This window comes from Cucumis melo, chromosome 4 (assembly GCF_025177605.1).
Source record: "Cucumis melo cultivar AY chromosome 4, USDA_Cmelo_AY_1.0, whole genome shotgun sequence".
Lineage (NCBI taxonomy): Eukaryota > Viridiplantae > Streptophyta > Magnoliopsida > Cucurbitales > Cucurbitaceae > Cucumis > Cucumis melo.
In genome coordinates, this window is record NC_066860.1 from 26,909,810 (window position 1) to 26,928,562 (window position 18,753).

The 18,753-nt window shown below is 33.6% G+C and overlaps 2 protein-coding genes and 1 long non-coding RNA gene across 10 annotated transcripts; 1 reads left to right on the forward strand and 2 right to left on the reverse strand.

Annotated features, from left to right (window-relative positions):
• Positions 1-852: 852 nt before the first annotated feature.
• On the reverse strand, positions 853-4,375 carry LOC103502970 (uncharacterized). Of its 2 annotated transcripts, XM_008467100.3 has the most exons (4): positions 3,951-4,096; positions 3,662-3,750; positions 2,286-2,354; positions 853-1,699 (listed from the first exon to the last, which is right to left on the reverse strand). In XM_008467100.3, exons 2-4 carry the CDS (start codon positions 3,686-3,688, stop codon positions 1,097-1,099), a joined length of 699 nt encoding a protein of 232 aa, XP_008465322.1. In that variant the 5' UTR covers positions 3,689-3,750; positions 3,951-4,096; the 3' UTR covers positions 853-1,096. The 2 variants fall into 2 exon arrangements, with proteins under 2 accessions (XP_008465322.1, XP_008465321.2); XM_008467099.3 differs by lacking the exon at positions 3,662-3,750 and having other exon boundaries at positions 3,951-4,375.
• A 743-nt stretch (positions 4,376-5,118) lies between these two features.
• On the reverse strand, positions 5,119-10,775 carry LOC103502967 (adenylyl-sulfate kinase 3-like). 7 transcript variants are annotated; one of them, XM_051083792.1, is made up of 8 exons: positions 10,486-10,773; positions 9,331-9,418; positions 8,690-8,841; positions 6,919-7,068; positions 5,958-6,076; positions 5,781-5,865; positions 5,649-5,695; positions 5,119-5,534 (listed from the first exon to the last, which is right to left on the reverse strand). In XM_051083792.1, exons 3-8 carry the CDS (start codon positions 8,811-8,813, stop codon positions 5,436-5,438), a joined length of 624 nt encoding a protein of 207 aa, XP_050939749.1. In that variant the 5' UTR covers positions 8,814-8,841; positions 9,331-9,418; positions 10,486-10,773; the 3' UTR covers positions 5,119-5,435. The 7 variants fall into 7 exon arrangements, with proteins under 7 accessions (XP_050939749.1, XP_008465315.2, XP_050939751.1 ...); XM_008467093.3 differs by lacking the exon at positions 9,331-9,418 and having other exon boundaries at positions 10,585-10,775; XM_051083794.1 differs by lacking the exon at positions 9,331-9,418 and having other exon boundaries at positions 8,690-8,835; positions 10,585-10,773.
• Positions 10,776-13,155: 2,380 nt separating this feature from the next.
• LOC103502966 (uncharacterized) lies at positions 13,156-16,873 on the forward strand. The gene is made up of 2 exons (XR_001764634.2): positions 13,156-16,095; positions 16,376-16,873. It is a non-coding gene; the product is annotated as an uncharacterized LOC103502966 (long non-coding RNA).
• Positions 16,874-18,753: the final 1,880 nt, after the last annotated feature.

Here is an 18,753-nt window from a genome sequence, read left to right on the forward strand (position 1 = left end):
TGATACTGCAATTAATGTTTGTATTTTCATTTAATGTTTTTTAGTTGTTTCCTTCTATTGTTTAGATAAAAATACCAGGTTGGTTCAGTTCTTGAACCGAAACCGATAAAAATCGGTTCATACTATCCTACGGTTCACCTTTATTAGGGAATCGAAGGGTATGGTTCGGTCCACGATTCAGCCCAAAATCGGACTGTGCAGAACCCTACTCATTAGATAGAAAGTAAAATAAAAACATTTTCAACCTCTTTTTTTTTCTATTTTTAACGACTTTCCCTTTTTAAAGAATAATAACAAAAGAAATGTAATACTTTGGGTTGTAAATATTTTATCAATTTTTACCATTATTCTCTTTTCTTTTTCGTTTTGATTTTTGTGGATATGCTTCGTTTTTTTTCCTCCAGGACCGTACATTAAACATTTGATAATGATTTCTATATTTTAAAGTAAAAAGATTGAACTATAATCCGAATCGTAAAAAAAATACAAACAAATAATATAACAAAGATATTTGTGAATAAAACTATTTACAAAATATAACAAGAATAAAAATAAATAGACGTTAGGACGATAAATTTTACTATATTTTAACATTTTTGAAAATAACTCGGTTGAATTTTCTTTTTCGAAGAGATAGAAGCCAAAATTCAAATGATTAGCCAACAAGTTATTTGGGTAATGTTCCATGGCACACCAATCTGGTTTTAGTTTTGTCTTGGGCTTAATAGCCATGATTTAATTCCTCATACACCAAATGAAATGCAGCCTAAACCTTCACGCTATTGATTTCCAACTCAAAACTTTTCTTCTCACCATAAATAAATCATAAGATGAAGCAAACAAGAACAGTGGTAACACCAATACCAACTTTTTTTTTTTTTTACATCACTAAAATTTAGTAATTTACACATCACAAAGACGCTTGCTGTACACATAAATATCTAAAATTGTTCGAACACTTCCACATAATTTGAACATAACTCCAAACGAACTAACGTTAAACCTACCATTGCCACTTTTATGAGTCGTGTTCGAACACGAAGCATATAAAACAGCCATATGTACACACCTCTGTTTGCAAGTACAAGTTTCAACTTCAGTTCAAATCAACTTGAAGTTTGATGGACATGTACAGAAGTGTAAGAACAGCTCCTTGAGGAAGTGGTGCATATCTTGCAAGATTTGTTCCCACCCACATAGCCACTACCACAACAGCAACTACACTGCTGCTACTTTTCCCACATACCCAGCTTGCAAATGAGAGGCATATAGCTAGTAAAACACCTGCCCTTCCACCTAAAAGCCACGCAATTACATACCCTATCTTATATCCCCAATCCAACTTCCTGTCGAGCAGTGCCACCAGGCTGCTAAAGGTGAGTGACAATCGGGAGCCAAACATTTGTAGTAAAAATAATGACAGAAATGTTGATTTAAGTACTTCTAGGAAGGGGCTTCTAAGTTGGCCGTCGCTTTCTCCCTCCTCTTCATCAATGCGAGCAGAATCCTGTCGATATTTATTATATTTATGATATCTTTCGTACTGAATCTTTTGCTTCAGTTCAGTCCATCTATAGGTTTTCTGTCTTTCTTCAAAATCAGGAGTATAATACCACTTTCCTCTGTATCGCCTGTCGGTAGTTTCTTGAAGTTTCAACGCTCGGTCATACTGAGCTCTCGTCACTTCATTGGATAATACCTGTTCAGAAAGACAACATGGAGCAGACGGTTGGGTTATAACCTATAACTTATAAGCAAAATAATGACATCAAATCTCTCTTGACTGACTAGCAGAGTTTCCATCTGAAAACAAATTGGTTTGAAGCTTTATTTATCGGTATCAAAAAGTGATTTACAGGTTCATACTGACATGTACGTGGATTCAATTTTCCAATAACCAAAAAACTAAAATCCTAAAGGAAGGGAAGAGACAAGGAACTAAATTCTTGCAATTATTACCATCATTAAGAGTAGGAGAAAACAAGTATCTTCCACCACCAGTCCGTGAGCATAACACATTCAAATTTAAGGGAAAAGAAAATTATTAGTCGTTTTTACATCAATAAATTATTGAACTTAACTCAATAAACACTAAAGAAACCAAACACATCCTTTAATCGGTAAGCAAAGGTATGCTTTCTCAACTTAAGAACATATACTGTCCTACCATCTAATAATTGGCCAACAACTGCTTTTGACTTCACCAACATTCGTGGATTGTGAAATGAAATAATTCATACAACAAAAAAGTTATAAATTTAAATTTTGGTATAAAGAATACTCACCTCATATGCATGACGTATGCTCTTGAATGCATCACCTGCTCGTGAATCCTTGCTAACATCAGGATGATACTGCAGTTAAGAGTAAGTTGCATCGTGTGAGTGAATATCATTAGCAGGAGCACAATATATTATCGCAACAATAGCATTAAGGAAGATATATTGAAAGAAAATTGTGCAGTCTGATCCTCTAAAACAATTCAAAATAGAGGTGAAGCAAGATACACATGAAAGTTCTCTATCGTTAAAGTTTTCCCTAAATCTGAAGTTAAGATCATGAGATAAAAAGAAAATGGGATTAGAAGACAAATAAGATCATCAGTCCGAACTAAACCCTATTAAAAAGTAAAAACTCAATAAAAAAGAACACCAAAAGTAGCATTAACTTTAGCCTTTTCAAGTAATCTTCTCAGTTTCTTTTCTAACTTGTAAAAAATTTTGCATTTCAACACAAACTTCCCGTAGTAAAACTTCAATAAGGTTTTCCCACACAACCTCCAGCTGCTTCTTTTTCTAGTATAGTCCAGCCAACTGTTCAAGGTTGTTTTCTGAGAAGTCAAGGGCACAGTTGTGCAAACTAAAGAACAAAGCTTTTCACGAGAAGTAGTCTGTTCAAGGTCGTTTTTTATCGAATTGTCGACCACTCACCCTCTATTCATCAGGTTCAGAAAAGAATACCGGCATTCCAAGCTAAACTAATATTCAAACAAAATGATGAGATACAGTGGAAAAAAGGTATTAGACAAAATCCGTGGCCAAGCAAAGAAAGTTCATCCCAAGAGAACTAGAGAAGGTTCTCCAAGAGAACCAAATGTTTTATATTTAAAATGATTTCAAAAGCTTTCTATTACGAATCTAAATTGGCTATTTGCAGAGTTACAAGAAGATAAATTAATTAATTAATTAATTACAAAGTACTAATTAAACACCAATAATCTAAGTGCATGTTTGGAATAACTTTCCAAGTGTTCAAAAAAAGTGTTTATAAGTGTAAAAAAAGTCTTTATAAACACTTGGAAAGTCAATCCAGATGTACCCTTAAATTAACAACTAAACAAACGTTAAACTCAAATATAATATCCTATAATTCTCCTCATCAGATACCACCTAACAAAACCTAGCAAGAACAGTCTTAATTTTTTTTTGAACAAATCATACCACCTAACGAGAAATCACAATAAATACAAATATATTATAGAATTATATTGCAATATCACAATCCATGATAATATCAATAGCCTTTGGAGGGCTATCTCTCTAGTCTCTCCCAAGTTCCAAAATGGACACTATCAAAATCTTTCACCAAATCATATATTTCCACTAAGATCCCAAACTCTCCTTATTTATAAATTATAATCAAGTCATCCTTAACTAATTACCACTCTCACAGGACGGCCATTAGACATATGGCATCCAGACTTTCTTTGGCGGAATCAGCAGAGGACGGAGGAACAGAAAGGGACGATACCTACAATGGGATTTCAAAGAAACAGAAACTCGCTTTTTTACGCAACATAATTAACTCAAAGTGAAAGTGAAAGGGCTCTAAAATCTGGTGCTTCAAAAAAAACATCCTGGCTACCAAGGATCGAGCATAAAATTTCCATCAAAACACCTTGTCCCCTCTATGAAACAACAAATCGAAAATCCTTGTAAAATTAAAGTTACCTTGCGAGCGAGCAGACGGAAAGCTTTCTTGATCTCCTTCGAGGAGGCAGCACGAGCGACGCCGAGTAGCTCGTAATGGTTGCGGTCGCCGTCAATGGCAGCGGACCAAGAAGAGACGATGGAGTTGGATCGGGGAAGGGGAAGGGGAAGGGTTGATTTGGAAATGGGGTTGCAGGGGTAAGTCCGGGGAAGGGAATCGGCGATGATGGAGGAGTAGAAACCGATGACGGAAGAAGAAGAGGAAATGGGTATGGGGATCGGCCCCAATAGGAAATGCGCCTGCATTACGCTTATGATTCATTCATGGAGGGCTCTAACCAAACGGTGTTTGTGGTCTACGGAATCAGAGAGAGTGGGGAGGTTTGCTAACCTCACCTGCAGTGCAGTGAACCTGTGAATCTGTGAATCTCTAAAATATATATTTGTTTTTTCAAATGATATTATCTAACAAAAAAAAAAAAAAAAAAAAAGAATATCGCTCTAATATTATCTATTTGTTTATGAATTTGTCCCTGTTACTGTTTTTATTATAAAATTCATTTACTGTTTTTATTATCATTATTATTGTAATTGTTACTGTTAAAAGCCAATCGATCATTATTGTTATTGTTACCCTTATAATCACGACAACTACTAAACCCAACAGTAATGAGAACAATAATAGAAACTATAAATAAGATAGGTTCACAATACTAATATCAGAAACTATAAATAAGATAGGTTCATAATACTAATATTGTAACGATAATCATAACGGCCGGTGAGTCATGTAAATTTCAAACGCAATTCGACTGGTTCTTGATCACAGGAGTTCGAATTGGACCATATTTCATTACTTATAAATAAACTACAACAAATACAAACAAATGAGGTTCCTTTTTCACATTACTAATGATTTTTCATGTTTATACGTGTGGATAAACGCAGCATAAATATAATCAAATAGGCTCATTATTACGTTTTAAAAGGTAACCGTGGCCTGAAACCCAATGTAACTCTAAATCACGGTAAAATACGCTATATTTTGAAATGCTATCCATCATAACTTTCCAATTAAATAGAATTAAGGAGGTAAACTTTCAGTTTGTTCCAAGCTCATGACAAGTCAGGACTCAGAAGCATTTCCAATATGACTTCATATCTACGTTGAAGTCAGGACTCAGAAGCATTTCCAATATGACTTCATATCTACGTTACATTGCTTAACAGAAAGAATGAGTGTGCAATTTCACAAAATCAAGGTCCTCTATCTCTATCATAATACTTCTTTTCAGAGATACCAGATTTACATTCAAAAAATAAAAATAAAAAAAATCTAAAATTACATTTTGTATTCCTTGTTCTAGGAACCTCATTGTATATTATGTACCGATTACCTATCAGTCTATTCTTTAAAACATTTGCCATCAGAGATTGGATTGTTTGATGAAGCCAACGGGGTGGTCGAGGCAACAATTGGAGATATTCTGCAAGCAGAGGTTGTCACTAAGCTTGAAGAAATCCTTTCTCCTCCAAGAAAGTCACTATCTGCTTCGCCATATCACATGGGGTTGGGCAAACTCCATCATTCTGCCTTAGTTCAATCTGTTAAACAGCATCAGGTACAAGCTTTATAAAGCTGTCTTGGACATGACATTGGCTAAAGAACTGAAAATGTTGAACAAGGATTTGATTAAAATGTAGTTTATGATATTGTACCTCGCAGTTCAGAGGCGGTTCGTAGGGGTCATCGATCCCTGTAAAACCTGCAATGCAGTGTAATGTGACTGTTCATTTTCCTTTCCATCTGTAAGTGCTTTAAGGAACAAAAAATGGATTCTTCGAGTGTACCTTTGATCTTCCCCTCTCGGGCGAGTTTGTAAAGGCCCTTTGCATCTCTTGCCTCACATAATTCTAGAGGCATGTTCATGAAGACCTGAACAAAGGGGTATTCCACGTTAGTGAATGAAAAAATAACAAAAGCAAAACAAAAACAAAATCTGATTCAGCTATTACTTAAAATCTTGCCTCAATGAAGTTTGGCTCGGGCAATAATTGACGACAGAAATCCCGATCTCTTCTATATGGAGATATCAAACTAGCAATGCATATTAAACCCGCATCAGCAAAAAGTTTTGCTACTTCCCCTGTGTTGGACAAACAAGGAGAGAATTAAATATCTGAAATATGGATAAACACATTTGGACAGTAGGTAACAAGAAAAAGAAAATTGAATGTTATATGAAAGTTGAGAGCAGGTTAAGTAAAATCTTGTGCACAATGACTTGGAATATCTAGAGAGGCTTTCCAAGGGTTTATAGTTCAAGCGCCAGCTCGGCCATGAGTTAATACAAGGACTCTTCAATAATCAATACCCTATCATAACAATTTAAAAGAAAAAAAACAAAAGCGTTTTTAGTTTTTAAATTTTAATACCCGTAAGTGTCTGGGTTAGCTTATCGCACTTCGATTAATCTCACACAACATCTGAGTGTCAAGGAAATTCATAGATATTAATTCTTAGGTAGCTGATTATCATGAAAATTAAACCCTTGACCTATTAGCCATTTACTACGTTCTTAGTTTCAACAACTAAATTCAATAGTCATATCAATCAAACATCCATTCATTCATGCTACTTCAAACAAGCAATGACAAGGAGATGGCCTTTCCACTCTCAATGTGGGCTCTCAACCTTTACCTATAGTAAAAGTTTCCTTGTTTCCCTCACACTAACCTCCTCTCAGAATAAATATTCTGAAAAAACAATAACCTCTCAAAGGAATATTAACGACCAACTCAGTGAAACTGAGACAAATAACAACAGAAACACATGCATTGTGATGCTCCAAATCCATCACAAAATATAAAACTAGACAGAGTTATATATACTTTGGGTGTTGTTTCCAGGTTCACCTTACATGAAATAAAGATCCTAACAAATATTCTAGTCGGTTTCAAGTACTACTTCAAAAGGTAACATACTTACCAACTCTGCGGATATTTTCAGCACGATCTTCAGCTTTAAAACCTAGATCCTTGTTTAATCCATGCCGAAGATTGTCTCCATCTAGGACATAAGAAATTTTCCCTAGCGCATAAAGCTCTCTACTCAATGAGCAAGCTACAGTGCTTTTCCCTGAAAGATAAAATAGATTATACAAAAGAAAAACATTTGAAAGACTACAAAATTGTTTATTTTTCCTCATGTGAGAAATTTGCCAAATGTAATTGTTGACACTTCTATTTATTTCATTCACTCTTCCTGATTGGCCCTCAACCCTGTTTTTTAAACTGTTCTATAACTATTAAAGTGAGATACTCTACCACGAAACATTTGTCATCTTTTAGCAAGTAACAGAAAAGTCATTTATACAAAAATAAGAAAAAGATCTCTAATAAAAGAGCTGACCCTCTAAGATTTGAACCTTCCAAGAATCTGTAGACCACAAAAAAAATTAAGAAATTTCAACCAGAACAAAGGATATGGTTACGGAAGATTGTAAATTTGCCTATTTGCTGCTTTGCGAAAAAACATATTTGTATACCATTTCTTTCAGCAGGCCATGAAGCAAGGATAAATTGGACCAAAATAACTGTATCACGCTAAAAAAGAGAAAACTTGGTTCCTTAAAGTCAATAACAGAGATACATATACACACCATTTTAAAATTATTAGAGATCTTTGGAAATTCTTAAGGAGCCTTCTGTTACTTACCACTGATACAAGGCAGGAAAATTGCAACTATAGACTACTCAAGAAGTGCAAGCATGCGGTTTCTTCTGGATTGTTCTCTTCTAAAACTTTCTTTACTTTTCAAACACTCTTCCTCCTCTCTTCATATTCCTTAAGTGTATCAGATTCTCTTGGTTGTTGCCGACATGAGCTTAGCTCAACTGGCATTTATAAGTTTCCGAGGACAAGAGGTCCCGGGTTCAAATCCCCCCACCCCGAGTTGTACTTAATAAGATTTTTTCAAAAAAAAAAAAAAAGATTCTCTTAGTTGATTGTCCAGAGATCTCATCTTTGATCTTAGGCCTGTGCATTTTGTATAATCAAGGATCTAAAAATTTGGATCTTCGTGGACATGTCATCTGGTCACAAAATTTTGTATTAAATTTCTTGAGAAAATTGGTGTTAGTTTGATTCATAACAAAGATGTCGAGGTATGCTGAATAAGGTGCTTGACCATCCTACTTTTCGTGAAAAAGGATGGCTTCTTCAGCAGGCTGCACCTTGAGAGAAACAGTAGTTTCAAAGATTTTGGAAAGAGAATCGGAGTGTGAAAGAGAGCTGGAGTGTGACAGACTTCGATCTTTCTTTTTGGATGTTCTCTACAAAGTTTTTTTCTTCTTGGGGTGTAATCATCCGTTATTTTCTATTCTTAACAACTAGAGCCACATTTTGCATCTTTTCTTTTTTATAGGCTCCTTCGTCTTGATTGATATTTTTGTTTTTCTATTTTCATTTTTGTAGCCTCGTTCGTCATGATTCATTCTACTTTCTAGTGACCCTCTCTGGTCTCGTGTAACTTCATTTATTGAATGGTTTCTAATCCTCTATATCTATACATGCGCTGCTAAGAAATACAAGCCAATGGCAAATGTAACAAATAGTGAAGCCACTACTAAATTAAATTCATCACTTAATCTCCAATGGAATCTAAAAGGCACCCTACAAAAACAAAAAATGGCTCATAATGTCTTTCAAAAACATCATCTTTATACGACTAACGTGTAATAAAGATATGAGAATGGACCTGACCCACTGAGGCCTGTGATCCATACAACACAGCCTTTTTGGTTTAGAAGCTTCTCCCTTTCAGGCTTTCCGACAGGACAATTGTGCCAGAAAATATTGTTTCCATTTCCCACAGCAGACATTTGAGTGTATTGATCTTATTTTCTGTACCTACAAGTAATTGATCATTTTACAACGTTATAAGCCACTGCTAGAATCTCTTTTATTCCTTCACTTTATAGTTACAGCCAACAATTTAGAAAGTAAATTCTATAGGATATGGCGATTGAACAAAGAGACTGCGATAGAAGAAAAATAAACAATACCACACTTGATCTTAGCCAAAAGGCCGAGAAAGGTATAAAAATAAATAAATAAATAATAAAAACGACTGATTGAGAAATTACGAGAATGGTAAAAAGACTTAAGACTAAATAGAATCTCATGTAACATGATAAATTGTTCTGCTAAAAGGCACGGCAAAATCTTCAGTTACTACAAATTGACTGAAAGTGACGATCATAAATTTCAATGACAAAAACACCATGAGAATCGAAATTGTTCCTAAAAGATCTCTATGAATCTTTGGTTCCATGACACTAATATTTTTTCTTTATAGTGTACGGTGAATATATTCAGAAAGGAACAAAAGGAAACAACCTAAGGGCAGGGGGGCGAGAGGACACCATTAAAAGCATCTGGCTTGACATTTCATCCAGCACTCTCCGTCAAGTCCAGATTCAAGTACCTAGTAGCTTAGGTATGCAAAAGTAAGACTTGTTTGCACTCACTCCACATATGTTATGCGGTAACCACGAGCGAAATTATAGGGCATATTAAAATGGCACTGACCATAGTAAGGAATAAAAAGGCATTTTACGATTACTCCATTTTTTTAGCTGAAGAGAGAAATGCACTATTAAATCTTTATTTTGATTAATCTCAAATTCCAAAAGTTCATAGCTCCAAGCCTCCACCCAATTATCTTGTGAACGTTGCCTAGCTGATACCTTGTACTCTGGAAAACCTCACATACTCATTTGTATATTTGTGGATGTTCTATGTATGCTCAGTGCCTTTACTAGAAATTTCTAACCCGTTCTCCAATGATTAGTTTGTCAGTTTTTATTATCTTTGTTACTTTTGAGAAGGTTTTGTCACGACTCATAAATGCTATCATTAGCGAGATAAAACCATTGGTTGGTGATGAAGGTGTCCTTATCTTCTCACAAGCTATAAAAGACATTCTACATAATATTGATTGTTGCACATTCCATCTCCAACTCCTTTTCAATTGTGCCTGGACTTTAATGTAAACTTAGAACTTCAGAAACCTTTCTTTTAAAGCCAGAACATATCCTTCTATTATTTTTATACAATCTAAACGTAAAACTAAGAGAACTTTCAGATCAAGAAGAATGTGTGCTACCTTCCACAATTCTTAGTCCATTTCTCTCTTCAGCCAAAATAATAGAGCATAGCCAAGACTAAGAAAATAAGGCAAAATGCACAATGAAATCAAAGACCAAGAAGAAGAATATTACTGCTCACAAGTTTCATTTGCCACAATCGATCTGAGTTACCATGTTAATGAATAACTTGATTTTAATCCATTAATCAACCCCAAAGAACTTAGAAACACACACTTAAATAGGAAATCCAAATAGACAAATGACATGCAAAGAAAGGTTCGAGCAGAAATGTACATTAGCAAAGAATCGTGATATTAAGAACAAATAACAAATAGACAAGAACAAAATTAAGAACAAATAAACAAGAACAAAATTAAGAAAAAAATAGAAAACGAAACGATACCCGGATGAGGAAAACAATACCCAGATGAGAAAAGCAACACCCAGAAGAGAAAAAGGAAAGAAAACGCAGAAGAGAGAAGATTGATAGAAGGGGCAATACAGAAGAAGAAGAAACGAATGAATCTGGACAAGGTAGCGTTTAGCGACTGTTGCGCACGAAATTCACTCAGAATCGTCAGTTTTCCAATTCCATTCCATCAGTTTCGCGCGTGGAAAAGCATCGCATCCCATATTCGATTCTCTCTCTCCCCTTCTTCTTCTATTCTGTTCTTGAAATGAAACCACATTTCCAATCCAATCCAATGTCCACGTTTGCTTCCTTCAACCCCCACCCCCCCTTGCTGACGTGGATTCCAACTCATCTCTTCTTCTTTACTTTGAACCCTTCTATTGGTTCCCAAGTCGAAGGAATGTGTTTGTGCGTTGATTATTTCGAAGATTATAAAAAAATTGTTTCAAATACTTTTAACCTTTCAAACAGAAGTTTAAAAGTACTCAAACCACCACCGATATACAAGGGTGTTGAGATTGTCCAAACAAGACCTTTTAATCCGCACATAAGCTTAAGCTCAAAAAAAAACTAAAAGGCAACATGAGAAAACACAAGTCTCAAAAGAGAAAAACAATCTCAGACTGATCTTGTCAACAAATATAATATACCAATAAAAAAGTAACCAATTTGTGCTCCATTTAGCACCCTCTGCAGCAAACTACTATGACATCACCAAGGTTATACTACAGTTTTTATCTTACTATTACGTGCTTTTCTATACTGTACACTCTTTATACTAATGTAGGTACCAAATTTTGGCACTAGACTAGTGGGAGGTACTTTCATGCAAGCAAGTTAAAAAATCAAAACTGACCTAATTAAGGAAAGTGAACCAATAGTTAAGCCCACGAGATGCCTACAACGATGACAAATGTGGGCGAGTTAATGTGCTAATAGAGTAAAAACTGGTTGTATTTGTTAAAAAAAATCAAACGCTCAAAGAATGTGACCGACTTTCATTCTTTTTTTTTTTTTCTATTCACATATATTGTTTTGTTTCATTTTATTCATTTTCTTGTCTTTCTCCTTCTGAAAACTACACAAGTATCATTGTAGTATTTAAAGTGAATAAAACGATGAGTTGGAGACCATGTGACCCAACTATTTTTTATCATTGACCTTCCTTTCCACATGAAGTAAGTGGGTCATCCACAAATTTAGCTTGAAAGAAATAATATTTTGAACATGCCCCCATCACAAAAAGAAAAAGGAAGGTGTTGGGATGTCTTCAAGGTGTATTCTACAACTATAGAAGCAAACAGTGCTGATTATAACACCAAAATCCCTTAACTACACGCGACAAATTTCTTTCTATCTCTCACCTATTTTGAAGCTCGATAAAAAGTTGGAGATGTTTTTGAATTACAAAAAAAGCTATGATGTATCACGTATTCATAACACAAGGTTTGGAAATTTGGTTCTGAGTTGATTTGTATGTCAAATTTGATGGAGACTCAATATGCAGTCTCCTACGACTATTATAATAAAAATCAAGAATGATAAAGGTTGTTGTTTAGATTTCTAGAAAAATTCTCAAATTTGAGAGCTTAGTTTTTCGCTGATTTTTGGAAGCCAAATTTGTAAGTTTTATAGAAGAATGTTAAGTCTTTTAAAGAAGGGTTCTCATTGCATAGAACTACGTAAAATAATTTTTTTTCTTAAAGAAAAACAAACCAAAGGTAGATAAAGACGTATAAGATCAATTATATTTCAAACTTGTTTTTTAGAGCTTTATAATAAAAACCATATTTTAAATTCTAATAAAACTAAAATAATACTATTAAACTTCAAGTGAACATTTGAGGGAACAACCATAGTCATCTTTAAAAGAGTGCATAACAATTAACCGAACGAGCACTCTTGCTAAGATAATTTATAGGGCTAAGCAACCTTAGAAGCTATGGGATGTCAAAATACATTGGTAAGGAAGTCTTCCGTCTTAGTAGAAGGAAGCATATGTGCAAGCAATGATGGACGAAGCGATACTAAAATTATACTAACCACACCTTTTGTTATCATAAATATTATTTTGTTATCTCTAATTCACTACCGACAATACTATTTCAAAATCTCATTTCTTACGATATTTATTTTTATTATTTTACAATCTTCATTTTTTTTTGTTATAATGTTTATAATTTTCTTCTAAAATAAAATAGTTTACCCCTTAAACCCATACTATTATAATTCAAACTAAAAAACAAATTATAATTTAGAACTCTAATAATCAAATCCCTTACTCCAAACACTTTCTAGATTAAAATTTCAACATTCTAAATATGAACCGTCCATTGAATACTAATAAAAAGAAGAAATATGAAATATAAATCTTGAAATCTCGTAATCTTATAATTAGATCCAAACTAACTTTGAATTAGTAACACAAAAGATGTTCAATAACACGAAATATGATTGAACATCGTGACAATGTGATCAAAATTCTTTATAAATTGGATGGATTACAACATAGGTGAAAAAACATAAGGCACCATTTAGCACCAAAGTTTGAACAACAAAGGAAATTATTATTATTATTATTTATATGAAAAGGAGTAAAGGACAAAGGAAACTTAGGGATATTTGATAAAATATATAGTAATGTAATTATTTATAGTTGAGGACAATTTTAGAAATAAAAAATTAGGAAAAAGAAAAAGAACGGAACAAACGAAAAAAAGAAAAAGAAAAAGAAAAGGAAAAGTCGGAGTTGACAATTTCATCCAATCCCCCGGCGGCGGCGGAGGCTGTAGATTCGTCCCTAAGGCGTTGGAATTCTCAGCTCGACGGTGCGATCAACGAAGAGACCAAATCCGAAATTCCCTCAATCGAAGCTCCGCCATGGTGTTGAACAGTCCTCTTGTTCTTTGGGTCGCCAATATTTCTGCCGATCTCTGTCAATACATTGCTTGTAATCCCGAGCGCTTCAATAGCCACCATGTTCTTTACCTCATCTTCTGTTTCCCTTTCCGCCATTTCCGCCGTATCTCCCTTTCCATTGTCTCCTCTCTCTGCCTTCCTTCTCTTCTCTCTTCTTCTTCCTCTTCATCCTCCGATTCCAATTCCGATTCCAATTCCGATTCCGATTCTGACGACCTCGATTCCTACGACTACAATTCTCATTCCGATTGATTTCCTCTACTCTACTCTATTTTACCCTTTTCATCTCTTTCTGGGTTGTAGTATAATGATTGTTGATTCAATTGGATGTTTAATCGCTCTTGTAAAAACTTTATTCTATCTTTATACTAATGAAAACTAGACGCGTGATATTGTAAATTTCTTTGTTTCTCTTTCGTTTAACGTTTTGTTTGACTGGTGAAGCTTAGGAATTGATTGAGGATGCATTTCACGTACCTTGGCAGGGTTTTTGTTCTTTGATTATGTTTAATCGTTGGTCTGGTTGTTGATGTTGTTGATTTATTCTTAGTTTTACTTTCATTATTGTCTCTTAGGTATGAAGAAATTGGATTCTTTAGGTAATTTTTGTTGCAGGGCTGCTTGGATATGGTTCATCTTGTTTTCTTTTGGTTACGGCTGCTCCTATAGCTGCTCCAAACTACGTGGAATACATGTACCAAATAGTAATGTTTCTACCTTCTTCTCCCTTTATGCATTACTTTTTTATGGGGCTGGTGTTTGATTGATTTAATATGTTGCACTTCTTGCAAATTTTCATCATAAACTCTGGTGGTCATATTTTACTCTATCTTGTACTATATTTTGTATAGTTTCCATGCCACGTGGTTTATCAATTTTTTCTTGAGCTGATTTTGATATGAGTGGAGTCTTTGCTTTTGAGGCTCTTTTCGAGTTTTTGATCAATGTAGATACAATGCGGGCATCATTAGTCCCATGTGAAGACCAGAAGCTGGGGTCTTGATTCTATTCAAGTGCTTTCTTTCACATCTTTGTTGAAGTTCCTTTCCAAATCGTGTTCATCACTTTTAATAGTCTCTTAATGGCTTAATCTTTGAAAGTTCATGGACCTTCTTCGGCTTTTTGTGTTAAGTCGCAATGGTTTATTTAATATCTAACAAAGAAAAGTCCTTTACTTTCTGTCGAACGCGATTCTGAATCTTGGCTAATTAGTATTTATTTACTTTCCATTTGGTGAGGGAAGTTTGGTTCAAACTCCTTTTTCAATTTGATTTTTCTTTTTTTATACTTAAAGCTGCAAACTTCCATCTGAAGAAGAGTGTTCTTTTGGGACTCTCTTATTCTGGTGTTTATTTGGTGTTGTGAATAGACTTAGAGATAAGAGGGCTTTATGAATTAGATTGATTGATGACTGCAGGTCAAATTTGGCGAAGATTGAAGTTTGCTCTCATTTAGGATTAAAATTGTTAAAATGGTTAATTTGTTTCTTCTTTTGCTAATCTGTATTTATTGGGTTTGTTTCTTCTTTTGCTGGTTTGCATCATCATACACGGATCTCTTTTCTGTAAATTCTCCCATTTTCTTTTGTGCTCAATTCCCGTGTTGCTTCAAATTTTATTATGAAAAATGTGTTTATCCCTCTATTTGTTCTTCCCGTTTCTATCTTACTAAGCAGGAATGAGGAACGTAAATGCCAAAAAGTTCCTTCCCCCTTTTTGTTAATAAGTCTCGGACATGTTAGAAGGTAAAAAGTTTAGTCGATGGAAGCTTTATGCATTGCCTTCATTGATGTCAAAGATATTGCGGGAAACAGAAGTAGTTGTATGTACATAAAGAGATTTATACGTGCATATTAAAGTCTAACATTGGATGCACAATAAAGAAAAACTTAACGAGTCTAGCTTCATGTAATTACAATTAACCATGGCATGATTTAACTCTTCATTACTCGTATAAATGATCACATGGTCTGAAACTCTATTCTGTTGAAAGCTTGGGTGGTTAGAGGTTGATATTCAATGCTTGAGGAGGTATTTTTTAATCATCTTTTTCATGTCAAAGGAAGGGTACTTTGGCATCTTTTTCTTTTTCCTCTCACTTTGTTGGGGGTATTAGGCTTGAGAAGAATAGTAGAATCTCTAGGATGTGATTAGGTTTGAGTCTAACACATCCATATACTCATGTAGGCGTTGGCTAATACAATTTTTTGTAGTTATCAGTTTGGTATTATTTTTTTTTAACGGAACCTCTTTCTGTAATTGAGCGTGAAGGACTATTTTGTTAGTTTCTTGTAGGGGGAAAAAAAAACTCACTGTACCTTCTTCATGGTCGGTTACCGGCCCTGTTTTAGTTTTAGCATTTGCTGTATGTGACTTTTACATTATCTATTTGATTGTTTCATCCCTACTTTATGTGCATGTCTTTTTTATACTTTTTCCTTAAGAGTAGGTTCATTTTGACTTACAGCTTCTTGAAGTCGCTTTTCGATTTTACTTGTTATTCTTACCTCACTGCAGCCTGATGGTCACTCTTGACCTTAACTTAGATATTCATGGGTTATGTTAAGCTGAAGCAAAATGAACATGACAAATTGAGTGTTGGGCCCTTCAGTTTGTGGTTGATGATGTTTAGAGAATTCTGGCAGCAGCGTACACTATTGCTTTCAGCTTCTCAGCATGCCTGGTTAGCTAAAACAAATTTGCCCTCTTCGATTGCATATTTTATTTATGTTGTTTACAACAATATGTGATCTATGACTAAAGTAATTGTCTTCACTTATTACTAGAGTTTTCTTTCTTTCTTTCCTGGACGCTGAAACTCGATTATAAAGAAAAACCGGATCTATGATTAGTAGCAGTTTTTTTTCTATCTTATTCCAAAACTTGGTGGGTCAGATATTCAGAGTTAATAGTTCAAATGTGTTGTTCCCGCTTATAGGTCTTCTGATCTGAATTGAATATAGGTTCTGTTTAGCTGTTTGCCACTTGGAGTAGGTGAATGAATTTGGCATATTTATTGAAAAGGACTATAGTAGGTGATGGTTTTCAATGCTTGTGCTGGATGGAAAGACTTCTCTCTCCCTGTGCCCCCACATGCTGGAAAAGCTTCTTATTTTCTGCAAACGGTGGAGTCTCCAATTGTGTTATGTTTAAAGAGCTTCTTACTGAGGTGATGTAATTGCTTTTAAAGTTGGTAATTGTTTGGAGAGTTGAAATCTTGAGAATTGGAGTAGCGTTGAAAAAACGCAAGCAACGTTTGAAAATTAGATCGTGAAATGTGAAAATAATTAGAGAGAAAAGATTGGATTGAAAATTGTTGGACTGAAGTCAATTGTGTATTATAAATTGGACTCAATCCAAAAGATAGTTTTTGGGTTGCATTACATTACAAACATGTCGCATTATAATCCATCAAATACCCCTTAAAAGTTTATTGAATAAGTTACTATTGTCAGTAGTTATTATAGTTGTCATGTTATAATAATAAGCAGTTATGACAATTTGTGTTTGGTGTATAAATTATTTTAGTCAGTTTAACTAATATTTTAGTTTGGATGAGAAATAAAGAAAGTTGCAAATATATTGATCAAAATCAAAATATTAGCATATATAGTAACATTGTAAAAAAGTTGTGATAGATTTTATCGTTGATAGACCCTGAACTATTATCCCTAAAATTGTTGCTATACACTTAGATTCTTATTCCTAAAATTGCTATCAATTACAGTTATCTTAAGAAATAATAAACATTGTACTACGTAAAGAAATATATTATGAGTAGAGAAAAGTAAATATTATACATTATCACGAATACAAATTTGAAAAGTAACAATGTAGTTGATTGTAAATTATACTAGTTGAAAACATTACCAAGAAACACTAAAGTGGCTTCAAATGCCCTAAACCCTTTTAATGTTTTTAACACATTTTTAATACTATATTTTTACTCTTATTTTTTCTTTTAAGTTTTTAAATTTTAGCTTGATTTTTAAGAGCGTATATAGATAACATTTATCAAAGAAAACTTACGTGGTAGATAGATTTAAAAACGCTTCATCATAGCATCTAATCATATGGTTTTTCTCTTTAACTGAGATATGAATTACCATGCTTAATAATAGCTTTGAGTTCTTAATTCACGTTTAAATAAAGTTATTTAACGTACAAAAATGATAAGTGCATACAAGAAACTAATGTCAAAGGTAATTGAAACAATATAGAAGTATTTGATAATATATTTTGTATAATTTCAATAATTATATTTTCATTTCTAATGTAATTTTAGCTTTTCTTTTCCTCATCATTGTGATCTTTTAATTCTAAAAGTATTTACTAAATTAATATTTTTTTTTATGTAGGCACTTTTAAAACATTAAAATGTACATTAAACAGACTCATATGATATAGTATTTTCTAGCCAATGTGGTAATTTTGGATGTAAGGAACACATGAAAAAAAAAGAACAAAATATGGAGACAAGTCCAAGACGATCTAAATTTGGTAAGAAGGAAATCCAAAGAAATTGAAAGGAGACAATCTACTTAAATCATCTCAGACTAATTGGTAAGAATGGAAACCAACCAAACTGAAAGGAGACAATCCACCCAAATCTCAGTTTGATCATAGGCTACTTCTTCAAAATACAAATTCACTATGGGTAGCACATGAAGATCATATGAGTTTTTTTTATTTTTATTTTTATTAGCGTTTGCCATCAAAACAATGCATTTAAATTTTTGTGTTTGCAATCAAATATAAGAAGAAAATAAGGTTAAAAAGTTCACCTATATATGCTTTAAATTACAATGAATTGAAAATTAAAATAGTACCGGATAAACTTCTAACTAAACATTTATTGTTAACTTTTAAATGTAAATTTCATATCGAATAGATAAAGCTAAACAATTCAATAATCCCGTAAAGAGAATGATTTTCAAGTACATTAAATTTGCTCTCAAACATGGCTATGGTAATAGAATGTTTTAAGGTCATCGAGTTTTTAATACAAGGTAATGAATGAGTATAGATTTTTTTCTTTTATCGATTCAAATAAATTAAATTGTAATTTTTTGAGTGCATATTCAAATATAATAAAATAGATTAAAATATTTATAAAATATATCAAAATTTTATATCAATTATTTATAGATTATATTAGTATCTCGATCATCCAAATTTTTGCTATATGAAATGTAAACGCATGTTTTTATATAACGCGACGAGTTGACTGTTTTCTCTCAAGCAAATTGTAGAGCTTTTACTCGAACAAAATGAGTCCAACATTTTCTTCCATATTCTTTAGCCTTTAACTTGACCTTTTGCACAATAAATAAATGATAAC

Excerpts from the sequence above, each read along its gene's own strand:
- LOC103502970 (XM_008467099.3), bottom strand. The coding sequence starts at position 4,235 with ATGCAGGCGCATTTCCTATTGGGGCCGATCCCCATACCCATTTCCTCT. Across the intron at positions 2,355-3,950 it reads TCCGTCTGCTCGCTCGCAAG|TATCATCCTGATGTTAGCAA; the intron begins GTAACTTTAATT and ends TCTTAACTGCAG. Across the intron at positions 1,700-2,285 it reads GCATACGTCATGCATATGAG|GTATTATCCAATGAAGTGAC; the intron begins GTGAGTATTCTT and ends CTTTCTGAACAG.
- LOC103502967 (XM_008467093.3), bottom strand. The coding sequence starts at position 8,813 with ATGTCTGCTGTGGGAAATGGAAACAATATTTTCTGGCACAATTGTCCT. Across the intron at positions 7,069-8,689 it reads CACAGGCCTCAGTGGGTCAG|GGAAAAGCACTGTAGCTTGC; the intron begins GTCCATTCTCAT and ends TTTATCTTTCAG. Across the intron at positions 5,535-5,648 it reads AACCGCCTCTGAACTGCGAG|ATTGAACTAAGGCAGAATGA; the intron begins GTACAATATCAT and ends GCTGTTTAACAG.